We start from the raw sequence: 16,680 nt of genomic DNA, 5'->3' as shown, positions 1-16,680 counted from the left end.
TTTGAAATGATTGGAGCTTTGTGACATGGTGCGTTATCCTGCTGGAAGTAGCCATCAGAGGATGGGTACATGGTGGCCATAAAGGGATGGACATGGTCAGAAACAATGCTCAGGTAGGCCGTGGCATTTAAACGATGCCCAATTGGCACTAAGGGGCCTAAAGTGTGCCAAGAAAACATCCCCCACACCATTACACCACCACCACCAGCCTGCACAGTGGTAACAAGGCATGATGGATCCATGTTCTCATTCTGTTTACGCCAAATTCTGACTCTACCATCTGAATGTCTCAACAGAAATCGAGACTCATCAGACCGGGCAACATTTTTCCAGTCTTCAGCTGTCCAATTTTGGTGAGCTCTTGCAAATTGTAGCCTCTTTTTCCTATTTGTAGTGGAGATGAGTGGTACCCGGTGGGGTCTTCTGCTGTTGTAGCCCATCCGCCTCAAGGTTGTGCGTGTTGTGGCTTCACAAATGCTTTGCCGCATACCTCGGTTGTAATGAGCGGTTATTTCAGTCAAAGTTGCTCTTCTATCAGCTTGAATCAGTCGGCCCATTCTCCTCTGACCTCTAGCATCAACAAGGCATTTTCGCCCACAGGACTGCCGCATACTGGATGTGTTTCCCTTTTCACACCATTCTTTGTAAACCACCAACAACCATGCCACGCTCAAAATTGCTTAAATCACCTTTCTTTCCCATTCTGACATTCAGTTTGGAGTTCAGGAGATTGTCTTGACCAGGACCACACCCCTAAATGCATTGAAGCAACTGCCATGAGATTGGTTGATTAGATAATTGCATTAATGAGAAATTGAATAGGTGTTCCTAACAATCCTTTAGGTGAGTGTATAACGTAACGTTATGTCTCAAGAGACAAGTCATGCAATTTAAATCAAAGTGGCTTTAACTTGTAACCTACACGCAGTGTTAAAGCGGGCCCAGCGCTGAAGACCAGTTTGTTTGGCTCTAGCTGCCTGCACTGTCTGCAAGGCTCTATTCAGGCGCACCATCATGAGGCTCAGAGCGCGACAACAGCAGCGGCGCATGTTAAAGCATTTTTTGATTCTTATTGGCCAAAATTTCATTTTCAGATATGATTCTGATAATGAAAATATTATCGGATCAATAATTATTGTGCATCCCTAAACATGAGAATACCGAAGCATTTGTAATTGCGACAATTTTCTGGGAGAGGTAGCGCTTTATGTGACAGACATACAGGAGTGACCGTATTTGTGGCCATGACTGTACTTTGTGTGTGAGGCTACAGTCTGCTACTCACCGTAGCACACAACAGAGCACCAAGAGGGGAGTGGGGACGTTGGCAGGGTTCAGCATAGCTGGAGTGTCGGAGCGCATGCAGGCCAGGAATGCTCTCATCCTGCGGTTCTTGTCCTCCACAGCCTTCCCCAACCACAGCTTCTTCAGGTTGGGACAGGTCCACTCCCTAAAGGGCAGAGCCTCCACCAGCTCTGGAGTGTGGGGAGACTTGCCTTTGTAGGCGGCCCACTCTTTGACCATGACATGTGTATCTGGGGAACAACATTTAAAGAGATCAGGGTTTGTCCCAGGACCTCTCCTAAAACAGTACTAAAAGTAACCAAGGACTAAAAGCACTTCTACACCAGAGTAGGACGTCCTACAAGGGCTGCCACCTAAAAATCATTGAAAAGGCGGTTTTTCAACAGCTTAGTGCTTTCTTGGCACTAAATAACTGTTTTGATGTCTTCCAGTCAGGTTTTCGACCACACCACAGCACTGAGACGGCTCTTGTTAAGGTCTTCAATGACAACCATTTAAACACTGAAAGTGGCAGAATTTCAGTCGTAGTATTATTGGATCTCAGTGCTTTCGACCACAACATATTACTAGACAGACTTGAAAACTGGGTTGGACTTTCTGGCACAGTACTACACTGGTTTGAATTCTACTTAAAAGGACAGGGACTACTTTGTGTCTATAGGTAATTACACATCTGAGCTAACAAAAATGACCTGTGGAGTTCCCCAAGGCTCCATTCTGGGGCCTCTTCTGTTTAACATCTACATGCTTCCACTGGCTCTGATTATGAAAAACAACAAAATATGTTACCATAATTATGCAAATGACACACAGATTTACATAACCATTTCACCAGGGGACTATGATCCCATACGGGCGCTGAGTGGCTGTATTAAGCATCTCAACGATTGGATGTGCCAGAATTTTCTTCAATTAAACAAAGATGAAACTGAAGTTATTGTGTTTGGAGCCAAGGAAGAACGATTGAAAGTCAGTGCTCAGCTTGAATTGGTAAGGTTAGGAACCACAAACCAAGCAAGAAATCTTGGTGTAGTTATGGACTCAGACCTGATTTAAGCAGCCAAATTAAGATAATTACAAAGTCAGCCTGCTATCACCTGAAGAATATATCAAGGATTAAAGGACTTATGTCTCAGCAGGACCTGGAAAAATTTATCCAAGCATTTACCTTCAGTCGTCTTGATTAAATATCTTGATTCAGAACACTGCTGCTCGAGCCGCTGCTCACTTACCGGCGCACTGCTACTAACTCTATTTTGCACAGTTAGTGGTCCTGTTAGTCAAATCTAACCTCAAGGCTCAGAGTACCGGGGAAGTATTGGTGTCGTTTAGTTAGGGGTGTCCCCAACTAAGAATTTACATACAGTCAAAAAAGAATTGTCAAGGATTGCTGTGGGGGGTGTTACACATTGTAGCTCCGCTTTAATCTTGAAAAGCATGAGAGCTGCAGTCTCTATTCACAGCTAAACTGAGGCTTACTGTTGACACTTTTCTCTCAGCCCTGCTCGCCTGCCATTCACCGGTCTTGTGCAGAGTTGTACCTGCCGACTCGCCGAGAATTGCATGCATGTTGAGGTTCCTCATAGGTCTATTCCAAGTACTGTATAAAAACTATATAATATTCTGTGTGGTTAATCAATGGTGATAAATGATTCGAATGTCCCTTGAGGTTCTATGTGTCGATGTTGATATTTATATCATAATAGGCTGTATATCAACTTATTGGGAGAAAACCGGTAGTTTTCTGAAAAATCTGACGTTGAGCACCCTCATATAGCAAAAATGGTATGATGATTTCATAATGCCACTGCGAAGATTGGTGAGATAAGGAGTCGAATCAGGGTCCTCCTATCTAAGCATCGAATCTTCAAGTATTCATTATCACCCCTACTGGAAGGAAGAGGTTTTCAGGGCCAGGGTGGGGGACCCAGCAGGAAACGCTGCTGGGGAGCGAGGTCGGAATGAGCACCAGAACCGGAGCTGGTTCAGCGTGCAATGGAACCCGACTCAGTAACCTCCCAGTGAACACGACTGTACCAGGACTGAACACAGCTGGACAACAACGGGTTCAGTATTTGTTCTTGTGCTTTCAACAACAAGACTTGTGAGATGTTAAACTGTGTCGAAATGAAGGAACAAAGTATTCAGTCTCCTAGCTGGTTGTACAAACACATTCAGAAACATTACCGCTTGTCGTTAACTGGTGGCTCGCTGTGTTCCTCTTGTAAAATGTATGTTTTAAAAGGTTTTTATTTTCAGGTTCAAACTTGTAATTAGGGTTTCTACTATGCTTTAATGTTCAAAAATATGTATTTTTCTCATACTGTCCAGTGCTTCAGCACCTCTCTTCACCCTGCCTGAACACAACGTTTTAGCTCCTGTCTCTTTAAGGCCCCTCTCCCTGAAAGCAAACTTGCATCTAATTTGTCAACAGCAGAGGGGCGGGGCCTAGCTGCACAGAGCTGAGTCAATGTGGAGATAAGGCCTGCTATGAGAGACTAGGCCTCACTGATTACCGTACAAAAACAAAGTTTCTGGCTTTCGCTCTGGTGTCCTCTGGCTCCTCTGCCACAACTTCTGGTGATTTACGGATTTGTATGTTACCGGTTAAGGCTCATGCAGATTACACGTCTTTCAATGTCGGCTGATTGCTGTGCTATTCAGACTACACACCTTGCAGTCTTGTGGCGTCACACACTATACGAGACGACGGCTGTGTCACCCGACGCTGGTCTCCCAACCACGTTTTGTCAAGAAAACAAACATGCAACAGGAAATTAGGCGACACTACACACGAAATAGCTGTAGCAGAGATCTTCTGAGCTACAGAGAGAGCTGGAGGTGAGTAAAAAGTGTTTTATAGTGAAAAAGTAGCTGCCTGCTCCGTCTGTTGCCTGCTCTCATTGGCTGGATGTGGATGTCGAGTTGGCCAACTTCTCCAGTCATTTAGCATGCTAGATATTAGAGCCCGCCCGATTTATCGTTTTGCAGATATTATCGGCCGATATAAGCTACTTGCAGATAAATCGGCATTGGCGTTTATAACAGCCGATTTATGACTATTAAAAATGAAAGAATTGGATCCTTCCCTCATGTGATTAGTGTTGCATAGTTTTCCCACCAGGGGGCGCTCTGCAGCTCCTCTGTTCCAAACACTGCAGCACCACAGAACAAAACATGACCTGACTGTAGTCTACCGGAGCATGTAGTAACAGCTAGGAAGAGTAGCTCCTGGTAGCTCTCACACTCAGTGTTCACGGTGAGTTGGTCATTCATCACGTTAATTACATGACTTAAATAATAAAAATAGCCCCCATCACTTCTCTTCTGAAAACATTTATGACCAGAGTTACTAACCCTCCCACTTCTCACTGCCCTAACCGGTTTCCTCCCACGTCACAGCAGTGCATTTAATGTTACAGTAGGTGAGTGGTGGAGGCTACGCTGTTGACAGACATGACTATAGATTTGTCTCTGAAACAGTTATAGTGAACGGTCATCTCATTTCTCCCTAGTCTAGTTCTAGTATTAGATTAATACTTAGATTAGACTTAACTAGCTTTGGATAAAATTAACAGACTGCTGGTAAGGGGATAACCTAGATGTGAATATGCTACATAGTTAAGAAAATAGAAATTGTGGCAGATTATATGTAAGGTAATAACTATTGCATGACAAAATATATATAATTTTTGCCTAAGTAGGAGAGCTCTGTTTATCATTATTATTATTGCAATGACGTGAGATATGATATATGGTATTATTATTATTAGTATAGTAGTAGTGGCGATTGTAGTATATTGGTATTTTTTATAGTTTTGTTTCGTTGGCCCCCACAACACATATACTATTTACTTTAATGTTCATTAGTAGTAGTACTAATTTATAACAAAGCAGACATTTTTTAATGTTTTTTGTAGTTTTATACATTTGACTCTTTATCAAAACTTTAATATATTTTGCTGTAATTTTGTTCAAATTACTATTTATAACATTAAAGTTTAACGTTTCTTTTTAAACTGCATTATGTCATGGTATCTTGAAATGGTCTTAACATAGACACATATGCGTTTCTTAAAATAAGGAAGAAAAAAAACAAAAAGAATATCGGCCGATCGGTATCGGACTTAAAAATCCCGTATCTGTCGGGCTCAACTAGATATCTGGCTGCCGTCAGTGAGCCGTTTTGATGCGTCATTGAGTAGTTCACACATAAGTACTGGTGAGCGCCGATCAATAACTGATATGCCCCCGATCACAGCCCGATGGTCGGCAAGCTCGGCAACTTGCAAATCAGGCTTTTAAAAGTATAGTGTGAACTAGGCTTAACTTTAGCTGCTAACAGCACTAGCTGCTAGCTACTAGTTAGCCGTGCAGCTAGCCATCCTATTGCTGATTCTACCCAGCTCTACTTTTTAATTTTACTTTCAGCAGGAGAAGGATTAATCATAGGAAGGATGGTAACGCCGCTGTCTTGCAACACTTAGCTGCAATGTTAAAATTACAATGATGTGTTGTACTGTGACTAGGGCTGGGGTGATTCGTCGACGTACTCGATTACGTAAATACGCCGACTTGCATTACATGCATCGAAGCGTCGCCGGTGTTAGTGGGATTCCCCCAGACAAGGTCCAACTACAAGACCACGCCTTTGACCGTCTAAAGTTTGGGAGTATTTTAGACAGCTCAACGACGTGCTGCTCCATGAGCTCTGTGAATTGGAAATAGCTTCACTGCAGCACAACTGCTGTCCACAAATACGTGAAGCAGCATGAAAACGTGAAGTGAAAGTATCCCGGAGCACTGACGGCAGCACCGCAAATCCTGTCTCCACACAAGCACTGCACATTATCAGCACGAGGACACGTAGTCCGTTAAAATGTATTTTTAAAGTATTTCTTCTAGTAATTTCTGCCCTGCTGCTGTCATGGTAACGTAACGTTACACCATGTGTCATCTAACGTTCGGCTGTTTCAAATTTTAGGTTTATTCAACGGTCACGTATGAGCGAGAAAACAGCTGAAACTAACAGACATTCTGCACAGTCTGAATCATTCCAGTTCACACACAGATGCAGATATACATTTTAATAATAAAACTGCATTACTCAATATTGAAATAAATGTAAGAAACATTTAAAGTTTTAAGTAAAGTAGCCTAATTAATATCTGTTATTATTATCACCACAACACATCAGTGACGTGGAAATTGGATTAATTTTAAGATACTACTATTGTCATAATTCTAATGTGCTTCATCGGGATGATTGAATAAAATATTGATTTATTGATTAGACATGTTTTTGATATTTATTTTGGATAAATTGGTATGTTAAATCGAGTAATAGGCAACTTTTTTTTCTTTAGAATACACAAAATTAGTCAGATTAATCGACTAATCAAAAAAATAATCATTGGATTAATCGACTTGAAAAATAATTCTAACTGACAGTGGTGGGTTGGAGTATCGTACAAATACAAAAATTTTGAGCTTAAAAATAAGGTGATTAATCAATTAGTTGATTAAAACTAAAACGACAAATCTTTGGGTTATGGAATGTGGTCAGATAAAACAAGATGTGAAGACCTTGTTTTGGTTTCTGGGAATTGATAACTCAGTTGCAGCCCAACAGAAAATATATAGATTTTTTTTTAATACATAGGTTCTGAATATTATGAAAATAACGCTTTTAATACACTTTTCCCACAGTATTGATACTGAAAATGCGCTTCTCTTCTCCCTGATAGCTAGTTGACACACACACCGCTGCAGTGCCCACATAGCCCCGCCTCCTGTCACTCACAGTGCCGTCTTCTCCTCACTTGTCTCCTTCGCTCCGGTTGATTCAGGGTTTTTTTCTGCCTTATTGACACGTTATGTTTTTTTCCTGCCAGAGTTTCAACAACTCCCGCCCTACTGTGTTCTGATTGGCTAGTACTCGTCACTTGCACACGTCTTTGTGATTGGATGTTAGCTGTTAATGCGGCAAGTCCTGCCTTGCTGTGCTGTGATTGGCTACTCACTGAGACTACTGACATTGAAGAAAATGTACAATATATAATACGAATTTAAATGTTTTATATCTTTATATCTACAGAGGATATAAAACGGAACCGTGCAAGTGAATTTTTCATAAAATTGTCCTGCAAATGTTTCACAATAACAGACTTGTTAAGAATTTAAGGCATACTGTCCAAAGGAACACTAGAGGTCTTTCAAACAGATACAGAAAGTGTGAAGTTCGTTATAACATTAGCATAACACTAACACAGTAATCAGAAAACAAGAAGGGTTAATACTAAAATATGAGCAAAAAAAATTAACAAAGTAATAAAAATAGAAAATAGAAATAAAAGCCTGTCTCTTACATAACAAGTTTGCTTCTAATAAAAGCCTGGTAACCTCTGCAGTTGGGTTAAATAAAGGTCCTGGCCACTATTTGAGAATTTCTGGTAATCTGGCAGTCTTGGTTATTCATGAAAAAATGTGATGCCAAAAATAAATAAATAGTTCTATCTCATAATGATATTTACCAATTAGCCATTTGGATTAGGATGTAAGTAAATTCTGAAATAAATGTATCTGCAACTTTAAATAGTGACTTGACTGTGTGACATATCCTAGTCAACCCTAACTAATCACGTCGTTTTATAATGTTCATATTGGCGCAGCATCTGACATGTATTTTAACTCATGTCCCCTTAAAGGTGGAGAAAACGCATTTCTATAATGTCACCTGGCATGCTAACTTGCTTTCAAGTCTTTGTCATGCACACTTTTTAAAAGCTGATTGGAAACTTGATTACCAGTATACCATGCCATCTCCTGCGAGCACTCAAAATTATCATTAGAGATGATTGATTTCCTAAATTAAGAAATTGATGAAACACACCTAGTCCAGTGGTACATACACTAGGAACAAAAATCACAGACTTTTTGGCTAGGTGGACTAATTTCCTACTCAGAGCAGGCATAGAAACCTCAGTTCTGGACTTGATACAGTGACATGAAGGAGCTTTGTAACCACAGAACTCACATTCAAGGAGGCAGTTCTTCCTCGTGGTGAATCTCTCAGCCTTCTTCCTGGCATCGGCCAGGCTGAAGAGCACTCCGTAAACATACTGACGGATAGGCCGAAACAGCTGCACTGCTGAGGGCAGGTCTTTGTTAGCTTCATCTTCAATGGTGACTGATAGCTTAATCTCTCCCTGCAAAGACAGTTACCTTAATGCTGCACAATGCCACAAACAACTCACTGTCGACACTTCAGATTCCAGTCTGTGTAGCCGGAGCTTCACTTTTAAAAAGAGACATGTGATGCATTACTTCTTTAGTTTTGCATGAACACAATTTAAAAAAACTGCCATTACAAAATAAAATCTACGAGCAGCTTATTAGAATCAGTCTAGATGAGACCGCCCTGACCTTGGTGAGAGTATGGTAGATGTAGGGATACATAAGGCCCTTCTTGTGTCTGTGCTCAGCCACCCGTAGGACCTCAGGGGCCACAGCAGGGAGAGGTGGGATGGTGATGTCCATGTGGTTCCTGGTGGGCATGGAGAGCAGGGAGGGGATCTGGGCATTCAAGCTGTGGAGACATATGGCCTGTGACCCCGGGCTCGCAGTAGGGGTCACACAGAGGTCAGCCTGAGGACAGACGGGACACATCAGGTTTTAGTTTAGTTACCTGGTGAGATCTCTGACCAGGTCTAATGTGTTCCTGGTGTTGCACTCACTTTAGTTTGGTCCCCCAGGTCTCCCTCTGGTGTGTTTTCAGAATGTGGAGTATGTCCGTTTTTCTCCCATCCTCCCTTATGGTCGCTAACATGACTAAAAAAGACAGCATACATATCATTTAGTTTAGCAAACTCAAGATAAACCATTGATCACCTTTTTCTAGTAGTAGGGCTCAACAACATGCAAAATAAAATACAAAAATCATATTGTGATTATTTTGACAGATACTCCAATATTAGTCATTATTTTAGTGGGAATTTTTGCTGGAGTCCCTTTCAAAAAAGCACGTTCCCCTATGTCTGGAGAAAACGATTTGTCTTTTATGCTGGGGCATCTTTGCAAAACCACAACATTGTGACACATTTTACCTTGCAAAATTGCAGCTTCTGTGATTTGGAGATTTCACTTCGCCATGGGATTTCGATAATATTTTGATGAATTGTTCAGCCCTAGCTGGCAGTGTCCCATAAATAAGATAAACAGCTGCTACTATAGCGAACATCAAAACAACAGCATGTCTTTGAATTAGAAAGTAAGCTGAATGTCCGTGGTCAAGTCATTTCATTTAACTGACACACACATCATGGCTGGAACAGCTGGAATAGAGTTGCGTGCGGGACTGGAGTTTTTCCTCAGTGCACACACAGAACAGACAGCTCACAGAGCGTGAGGATAATCACTGAATTTAACAAAAAGATGTGTATTGGATTATAATTTCTTACCCCACCTTAATGCAGCATTTAGATGTACAGCCACACAGAAATCATCCAAGTATTGATATTGTCTTAAATTGACACCCATTGCCCTGAAATAAATTCATCCACAGGTAGAAAATGTATAATAATGTCATGTAACTCAATGAGCAGAAGAATAGCCCAGCACCACGCTGAGCTACTGTTGCACCTGTGGATGCAGCGTCACACTTGAAAGAAGAGTCACAGCACTATTACTAAGATCTGAGTAGGTAAACTGCAACAGCAACATGCTGCACAAAATAAGTGAGCATTTATGGAGTGATGTGCAGACTGACAAGAACATAAAGATTTCCACTGTTCTCAAGTGTAGCAAACACATTTTATAGATACCCGTGTTTCTGCCAAGACAAATCTTTACAGCTGTCAGGATGTGTTTAATTCAACGCTTCATGACCTTAGGTTCTCCCATTAGCTCACCAGCAAAGCTTGATTTCTGCACAAGTACTGACTTAAACCCAATGACATCAGATCCTGTGAGCGGCTAAATGTCAAAAGAACTGTGATCCTAACCATTAGTACAGTGGTGCACAGTGCTCTCTCTCCTGTTAGAGACTTGATTCAACCAAATGAAGGACTGAGGGAACAAACAAAGGAAACTGTGAATGCTATCTGCAGATCTGTGTTTACAGATACACCTACTAAAATCAAGCTTCGTTGGGTATCTGGAAACACAAACCACATAGTGAGCAGTGAATCAGCAGTTTTGCCATCAGAGATTAGATCCAACAGAGCAGTACAGTTACTGTGTGTTAAAAAACTATTTTGCCAAACATAAGATACAACAAATACAGCAAAGAAACAAAGTTTCTGGGAACAAACAGGAAATGACAAGAAAAAAATATTTTATGAAAGAAATATTTAACACTGTACAGCCATCTCCCAATACAGTCTTAACTGTATTTGAACTTGTTCCAGTAAAAGCAGGGATAATACAATATGTTGTCCGTGTTAAGGATGATGATTACAAATACTGTCTGTATTCAAAACTGCCTACTTTGCTTGTATGTACCGATTTGGCCTAAATGTAGTATGCACACAAAAGCAAAATCAGCAGTATGCCAAAAATAGCTGTCATACTGATTCAGATCTGCAGTATGCATTGGACCAGTCCACCTTGCGTACTGTGTCCTATAACGCAAAGCGCTACAAAATCACAATCAAGCAGTCTCAACAAGAGGCCATTGTTGAATTGGCAACAAAAAATAAAACTCAACGTTAGATCTAAGTTGTAAGTAACGTTGCCATCTTCATTATATCAAACGTTAGCTTAGCAGGCTTAGCTTAAACGTTACGCCTTTGTTATTGGTAGTAGGACAAATGCAGCTAGCTTTAATGTTACATTTGTTACAAATGTTCTCCTTACACAAGATTTAATTAGAAAGAAAGGTTAGAAGTGGTACTTACACTTATTTTCCTCCTATTGTTTACTTTCACTTTCCAAAACAGGAGACTGGCTAAGCTTTGCAAAATACATAGATTTTTCACACTGCAATACTACTATGAAAAGCAGTATGCAGTATATACTGCGGTTGCCGGTACTTTGTAATAGGCGGTTCCCAGTACAGTTGCTGTAATAAATGCAGGTTATATGGCTTGAAAGCATGGTAAAAGATTGGTCTCCACCGTTTGCAAAATTGCCCTGTACTTCACCTTAAACTTTTTATGCCAGCGTTCCTGGAAAAGACCAGATACGACTACCTGACAAACAGAAGAGGCCAGCTGGGGACCATGAACGTGACACACTGTAATAGCTAAGGAGTGTTTCCATGAATGGACACAGTAACAGGGGTAGAACTGTTAAACTCACTTGGCAGTTGTGCCCGAGCTCTCTTCATTCTCCGAGGAGGAGGAGGAGGATGTGGAGGAAGCGTTAAAGAAAGCAGCCTCTGTGTTGATGGGGCTGCCGGCCTGGCCAAGGTTGATGGGAGAGGACCTCTCATACAGCGGTGTGTGCTTCCCTTCATGAGGAATGTTGCTGAAGCTGTTTTGCTCCGGGAGGTCTTTCTCCACCGAGTCCAGGGCCAGGCTGCACTCCACCAGAGGCTCTGGGTACGGGTGCTGGATCTGAAGACAGTGAGGAAAACCTTAAACATTTCATTCTCATGAAGCTGAACCACCTGCAGTATTTCACTGCTTAGTATTTCCCAGTCTTACCCCAGGTTTTACAGGCAGTGGCCCCTGTGGAATGTTGAGCACTTTTGGAGATGGCACTGCTGCAGGCACTCCCAAGTGTTTTGGTCTGACTGTGAAACAGATACACACACATTAAAAAAGAGTCAGCATATACAGTAGACCCACGAGAAGCTGGGCCTGCTGTACAGAGATGTAGTTACCAATGAGGACATGCTCATGGCAGTATTTGTTTCTGGGAATTCGGGATTTTTAAAATGTAGGGATTAGTTGAAATGAAATTCAGAATACTGTTATAGAAATCTGCATTAAAACACAAAACTGGCTCTCAGTAGGTTTATTTCAAATTCAAATATTTGCAAATGAGCTAAGGTGTACAGAGGGGGGTTCCACAGCCAAAAAGCAAAGAGCTGCCTTCATGTGCATACTTTTATACACCAAGCAGGAACATAGTTAGGGCTGTCACATAAAGGTCACACATAGTTCACTAGCAGCTTATTCCAATATATTTTATAGCATATATGACAGATACTGGATTTCAGGCTGATACCAATTTTGATATTTTAAAGTTTCAGAAATCAGATAATGCTATCAGAGAAGTAAAATTTTACCTAAAAACAATCTTTATATGAATTTTTTACAAGCCACATGCATTTTAAAATGTAAAAATTAGAGCCTGATGTATGACTGGATTTTTAAGACTTTAAGATTTCAAAATCTGCTATTCCGATAAATTGGCCGATATTCTTTTTTTTCCTCCTTTTTTTCCCCCAAACAGTGTAGTTTTGAGACCTCACCAAGATAACATGACATACTCCAGTTTCAAAAGAAACTTTTTTTATTGTTATAAATAGAACTTTGAACAAATGTACAGCTGATCATGTTGTTTTGTGGTGGATTTGTAACGTAAACATACTTTATTTGTCACATACACATAGCGAAATTCATCCTCTGCATTTAACCCATTCCTGAAGGGAGCAGCGGGCTGTGCAGCGCCTGGGGACCAACTTCAGAGTGAAATGCCAGGTGAAGGCTCCAGGTGTTACTGACTGGAGCCTAACATGTTTTTGATGGTGGGGAAAACCGGAGCACCCGGAGAAAACCACGCAGACACGGGAAGAACATGCAAACTCCACACAGAGAGGCCGGGACGACCGGTGTTCGAACCCAGGACCTTGATGCTGTGAAGCCCCAGTGCTATCCACTAGGCCACCGTGCTGCCAAAAGGTCTTTTTCTTTTTCCCCAAACACACATGTTGCCAACAGGGGAGTTGTGGAGTGCCGTCAAACTATGCAACGACAACACTAATAACATGATGGAAGATCTGTCTCTCAGTTTCTTTTTTTATTTACTTATTTTTGTGAAGATCTCTGTTCTACCCATTAGGAGATTTAGATAGATAGATTTCATACAGAAGACATTTTTGAAATTACAATACGTTATAAGATACATCAACAATACAACAGGCAAAGTGAAGTTAGAGAAAGCAGGCAGGTCCCAGGCTGGCTTAGCGTACAGACCAGTCATCCACAGGTGTTACTAATGATGTTAACGAGGCTTCACCAGACCGCAGCCATGATTAAATTAATAACACCTGTATTTGCCAAATCAAAGGCTGCGTCCCAAAAGTCTTTTTTTGCTTAGGAAGGTTTCTAACTGAGTGAAGTGACCCGGAAGTATTTCAGTAGCAACCATGATAAGAGCTGGTCTCTAAAAGCTAAGGAAAGGTGCCTCAATGCTTCCTTTCATATCTCCTTTTAGGGTACACTGGACTATCCTTTACAAAAGGAAAGGAGAGAATGGCGGCAACATTTAAAGCGATGCACGTTCTCAAACCCAAACGATAAAATCCATTGACCACACATAATGATGTGTAGCGTGTAGGCTCACGTTATGTATTGCCAGCCTTCAGCAATATCAATAATTAATTTTACTTCAGTCACAGATGCCACAATAAAGGCAATGATCACATTATCAACGCTGACCGCCACATTTGATTGTTTTTTTTCCCCCTAAGTTATGGGTAAAATCGTATTTGATCACAGAACTGCAGGCAGCGCATATAGGCCTACTAGGCTATTCGCTCAGCACCCCCTTCTGCCTACCCCACCCCCACATTTAGATGACCAGCATTAAAACAACATGGGGTGCAGTGTCAAAGATGTGCTTTTGGTTGTCCATCTTCAGAACATTGTAGTTTCATCACAGCAGGTCACGTCAGGAACATCCGCCATCGCATAATTATGTCGCCTAGAAAAGAGCAGTCGGATTCTCTTAGACCCGCGGTCCTCTTTTCCTAAGTCCTTATGAATTCTCCGTTCACATCTTTCCTAGACCTCGACATTTTCTATCAAGGTCAAGGAAAGGTGGTTAGGAAAGGAGGATTTTTTTCACTTTTCGGACACAGCCAAAATGTCTGCTGTAAGAAAGCTATAGACTTTCAGGCAAAGAACATTGTACATTCTCAACAAAAAGGGATGAGATAGTTCTCAATCTGTCTTTGTTTCTCATCTCAAACATTTAGCTAACATGTACATGTACCAATAAGTTTGCCAATGAAGAAAGAAACCCACCTAACTGTGGAGGGAATAGAGGGGGTGTGCTGGCCGCTGAGTAGTACTCCACTGCCTTCTTGAAGCGGATGACTTTGTCATCAGTGCACGACTAAGAGGATAACATTAAATGTGATTAATACACACAGAGCACAGTCAGAGGAAAGGGGTCCACAGAAGGAAAACATCTTTTCTACATTCAGATAAAGATCTTTTTCAAACAATGTTTGCCAATGACCCAGTATATGACATTTCTATTACAGTGCACACCAATCGCAACTATGCAAATACAGCATGTGTGGTTGAAACCATTTTTAGGATGCTATATGCTAAAAGAGAAAACAAATACATTGATATTTTAGGTGGCTAAAATACAAAATAACAGAAATGGTGGCTGGTTGATTGATTAAATCCTTAACAGTGTCAACCAGCCACATTATAAGTTTTACCTATTTTCAGAGCAGCACATTTATGACTCAAACATGTGGCAATAGATTTTTCACTTCCACAAATCTCCAAAATGACAGAGGGAGCAAACATGCAGCTGCAAGCACAACTAAAAACTTTCTATTTACATGGTGTGATTGTTAAATATTTATTTACCCCACCCTGTGTCATGAACTCAGGCCTCCAACTAGGGTATGGATCATGACTAATGCTAATATCAAAATAAAGAAAAGTCATGTATAATTCCATTATTCCATGCAGAGTACAATATAATATACATGGTTATCTCAGAGAGTAACGTGTTGTAGGTTTCAGAGTGTGACTGGTGTTTAAGGCAGAGTGGGGTACAGTTTGTAGTTTGTGTAGTGACACCATTCCGCTGCATTGTTCTCCACAGTATAACTGTATGTATTTAACACTAGCTAGTAATAGTGCTAGATTAGATCGGCTGTCCTTGTGAGTGCAGGCATCGGCCAATTGCAGATTATCTCAAAAATGGCTGATTAATCAATCTGTCACTAGTCATCACTCAATCACACAAAATCACCCCATTTGATAGTTAGTGGAATTCATAGTCAATTTGTCTCATTTATATGAAACTAAACAAATTTTTAAGCTAAAAAAAAGCAGAAATTATGAATTATTTTGACTAATAGTTAAGATCAGAGGAATTTATGTTGATAGATTATCATGTCAAATTTAGGTCAGAATACTGTTTTGAAACCACTTCATCACTTGTTGTCTGTTTAAAAAGCATAATGTATAAATTCCAATTCTGTGTTACACCTTCTTAGCCAACTTCTTTCCAACTCATAACCACTTGTTTTACACTTATTTTTGTCAAAAAATCTAATTTATATGAAAGTATGCCTGGGCATGCCATAAACTGGCCGTGGCTTCTTTACTGGATTAATACCAGCGAGCATCAACAGACCCAAGTATGCCTGCTGAGGTATTTGATCCATCTTTGCCGTACAAATAATGCCCCTGCTGTTTATCATGTCAGGCACTACAGTGAGGAAAATAAGTATTTGAACCCCCTGCTATTTTGCAAGTTCTCCCACTTAGAAATCATGGAGGGGTCTGAAATTGTCATCGTAGGTGCATGTCCACTGTGAGAGACATAATCTAAAATAAAAAATCCAGAAATCACAATGTATGATTTTTTAACTATTTATTTGTATGGTACAGCTGCAAATAAGTATTTGAACACCTGTCTATCAGCTAGAATTCTGACTCTCAAAGACCTGTTAATCTGCCTTCAAAATGTCCACCTCCACTCCATTTATTATCCTAAATTAGATGCACCTGTTTGAGGTCGATAGCTGCATAAAGACACCTGTCCACCCCATACAATCAGTAAGAATCCAACTACTAACATGGCCAAGACCAAAGAGCTGTCCAAAGACACTAGAGCCAAAATTGTACACCTCCACAAGGCTGGAAAGGACTACGGGGAAATTGCCAAGCAGCTTGGTGAAAAAAGGTCCACTGTTGGAGCAATCATTAGAAAATGGAAGAAGCTAAACATGACTGTCAGTCTCCCTCGGACTGGGGCTCCATGCAAGATCTCACCTCGTGGGGTCTCAGTGATCCTAAGAAAGGTGAGAAATCAGCCCAGAACTACACGGGAGGAGCTGGTCAATGACCTGAATAGAGCTGGGACCACCGTTTCCAAGGTTACTGTTGGTAATACACTAAGACGTCATGGTTTGAAATCACGCATGGCACGGAAGGTTCCCCTGCTTAAACC

General features: G+C 40.9%; 1 protein-coding gene across 1 annotated transcript in view; it reads right to left on the bottom strand.

Moving 5' to 3' along the window:
- Positions 1-16,680, bottom strand: part of LOC123986796 (constitutive coactivator of PPAR-gamma-like protein 1 homolog) — a 31,178-nt gene that overhangs the window by 7,676 nt on the left and 6,822 nt on the right. The window contains exons 5-11 of the mRNA XM_046075182.1: positions 14,502-14,592; positions 11,952-12,040; positions 11,605-11,861; positions 9,042-9,135; positions 8,731-8,952; positions 8,342-8,513; positions 1,286-1,535 (exon numbers count right to left, since the gene is read on the bottom strand). Of these exons, the coding sequence (XP_045931138.1) occupies positions 1,286-1,535; positions 8,342-8,513; positions 8,731-8,952; positions 9,042-9,135; positions 11,605-11,861; positions 11,952-12,040; positions 14,502-14,592 (1,175 nt within the window). The remainder of the gene's footprint in view (positions 1-1,285; positions 1,536-8,341; positions 8,514-8,730; positions 8,953-9,041; positions 9,136-11,604; positions 11,862-11,951; positions 12,041-14,501; positions 14,593-16,680) is intronic.

This window comes from Micropterus dolomieu, linkage group LG18, assembly GCF_021292245.1.
Source record: "Micropterus dolomieu isolate WLL.071019.BEF.003 ecotype Adirondacks linkage group LG18, ASM2129224v1, whole genome shotgun sequence".
NCBI classification, from domain to species: Eukaryota; Metazoa; Chordata; class Actinopteri; order Centrarchiformes; family Centrarchidae; genus Micropterus; species Micropterus dolomieu.
This window is presented reverse-complemented; position numbering and strand designations above follow the sequence as displayed.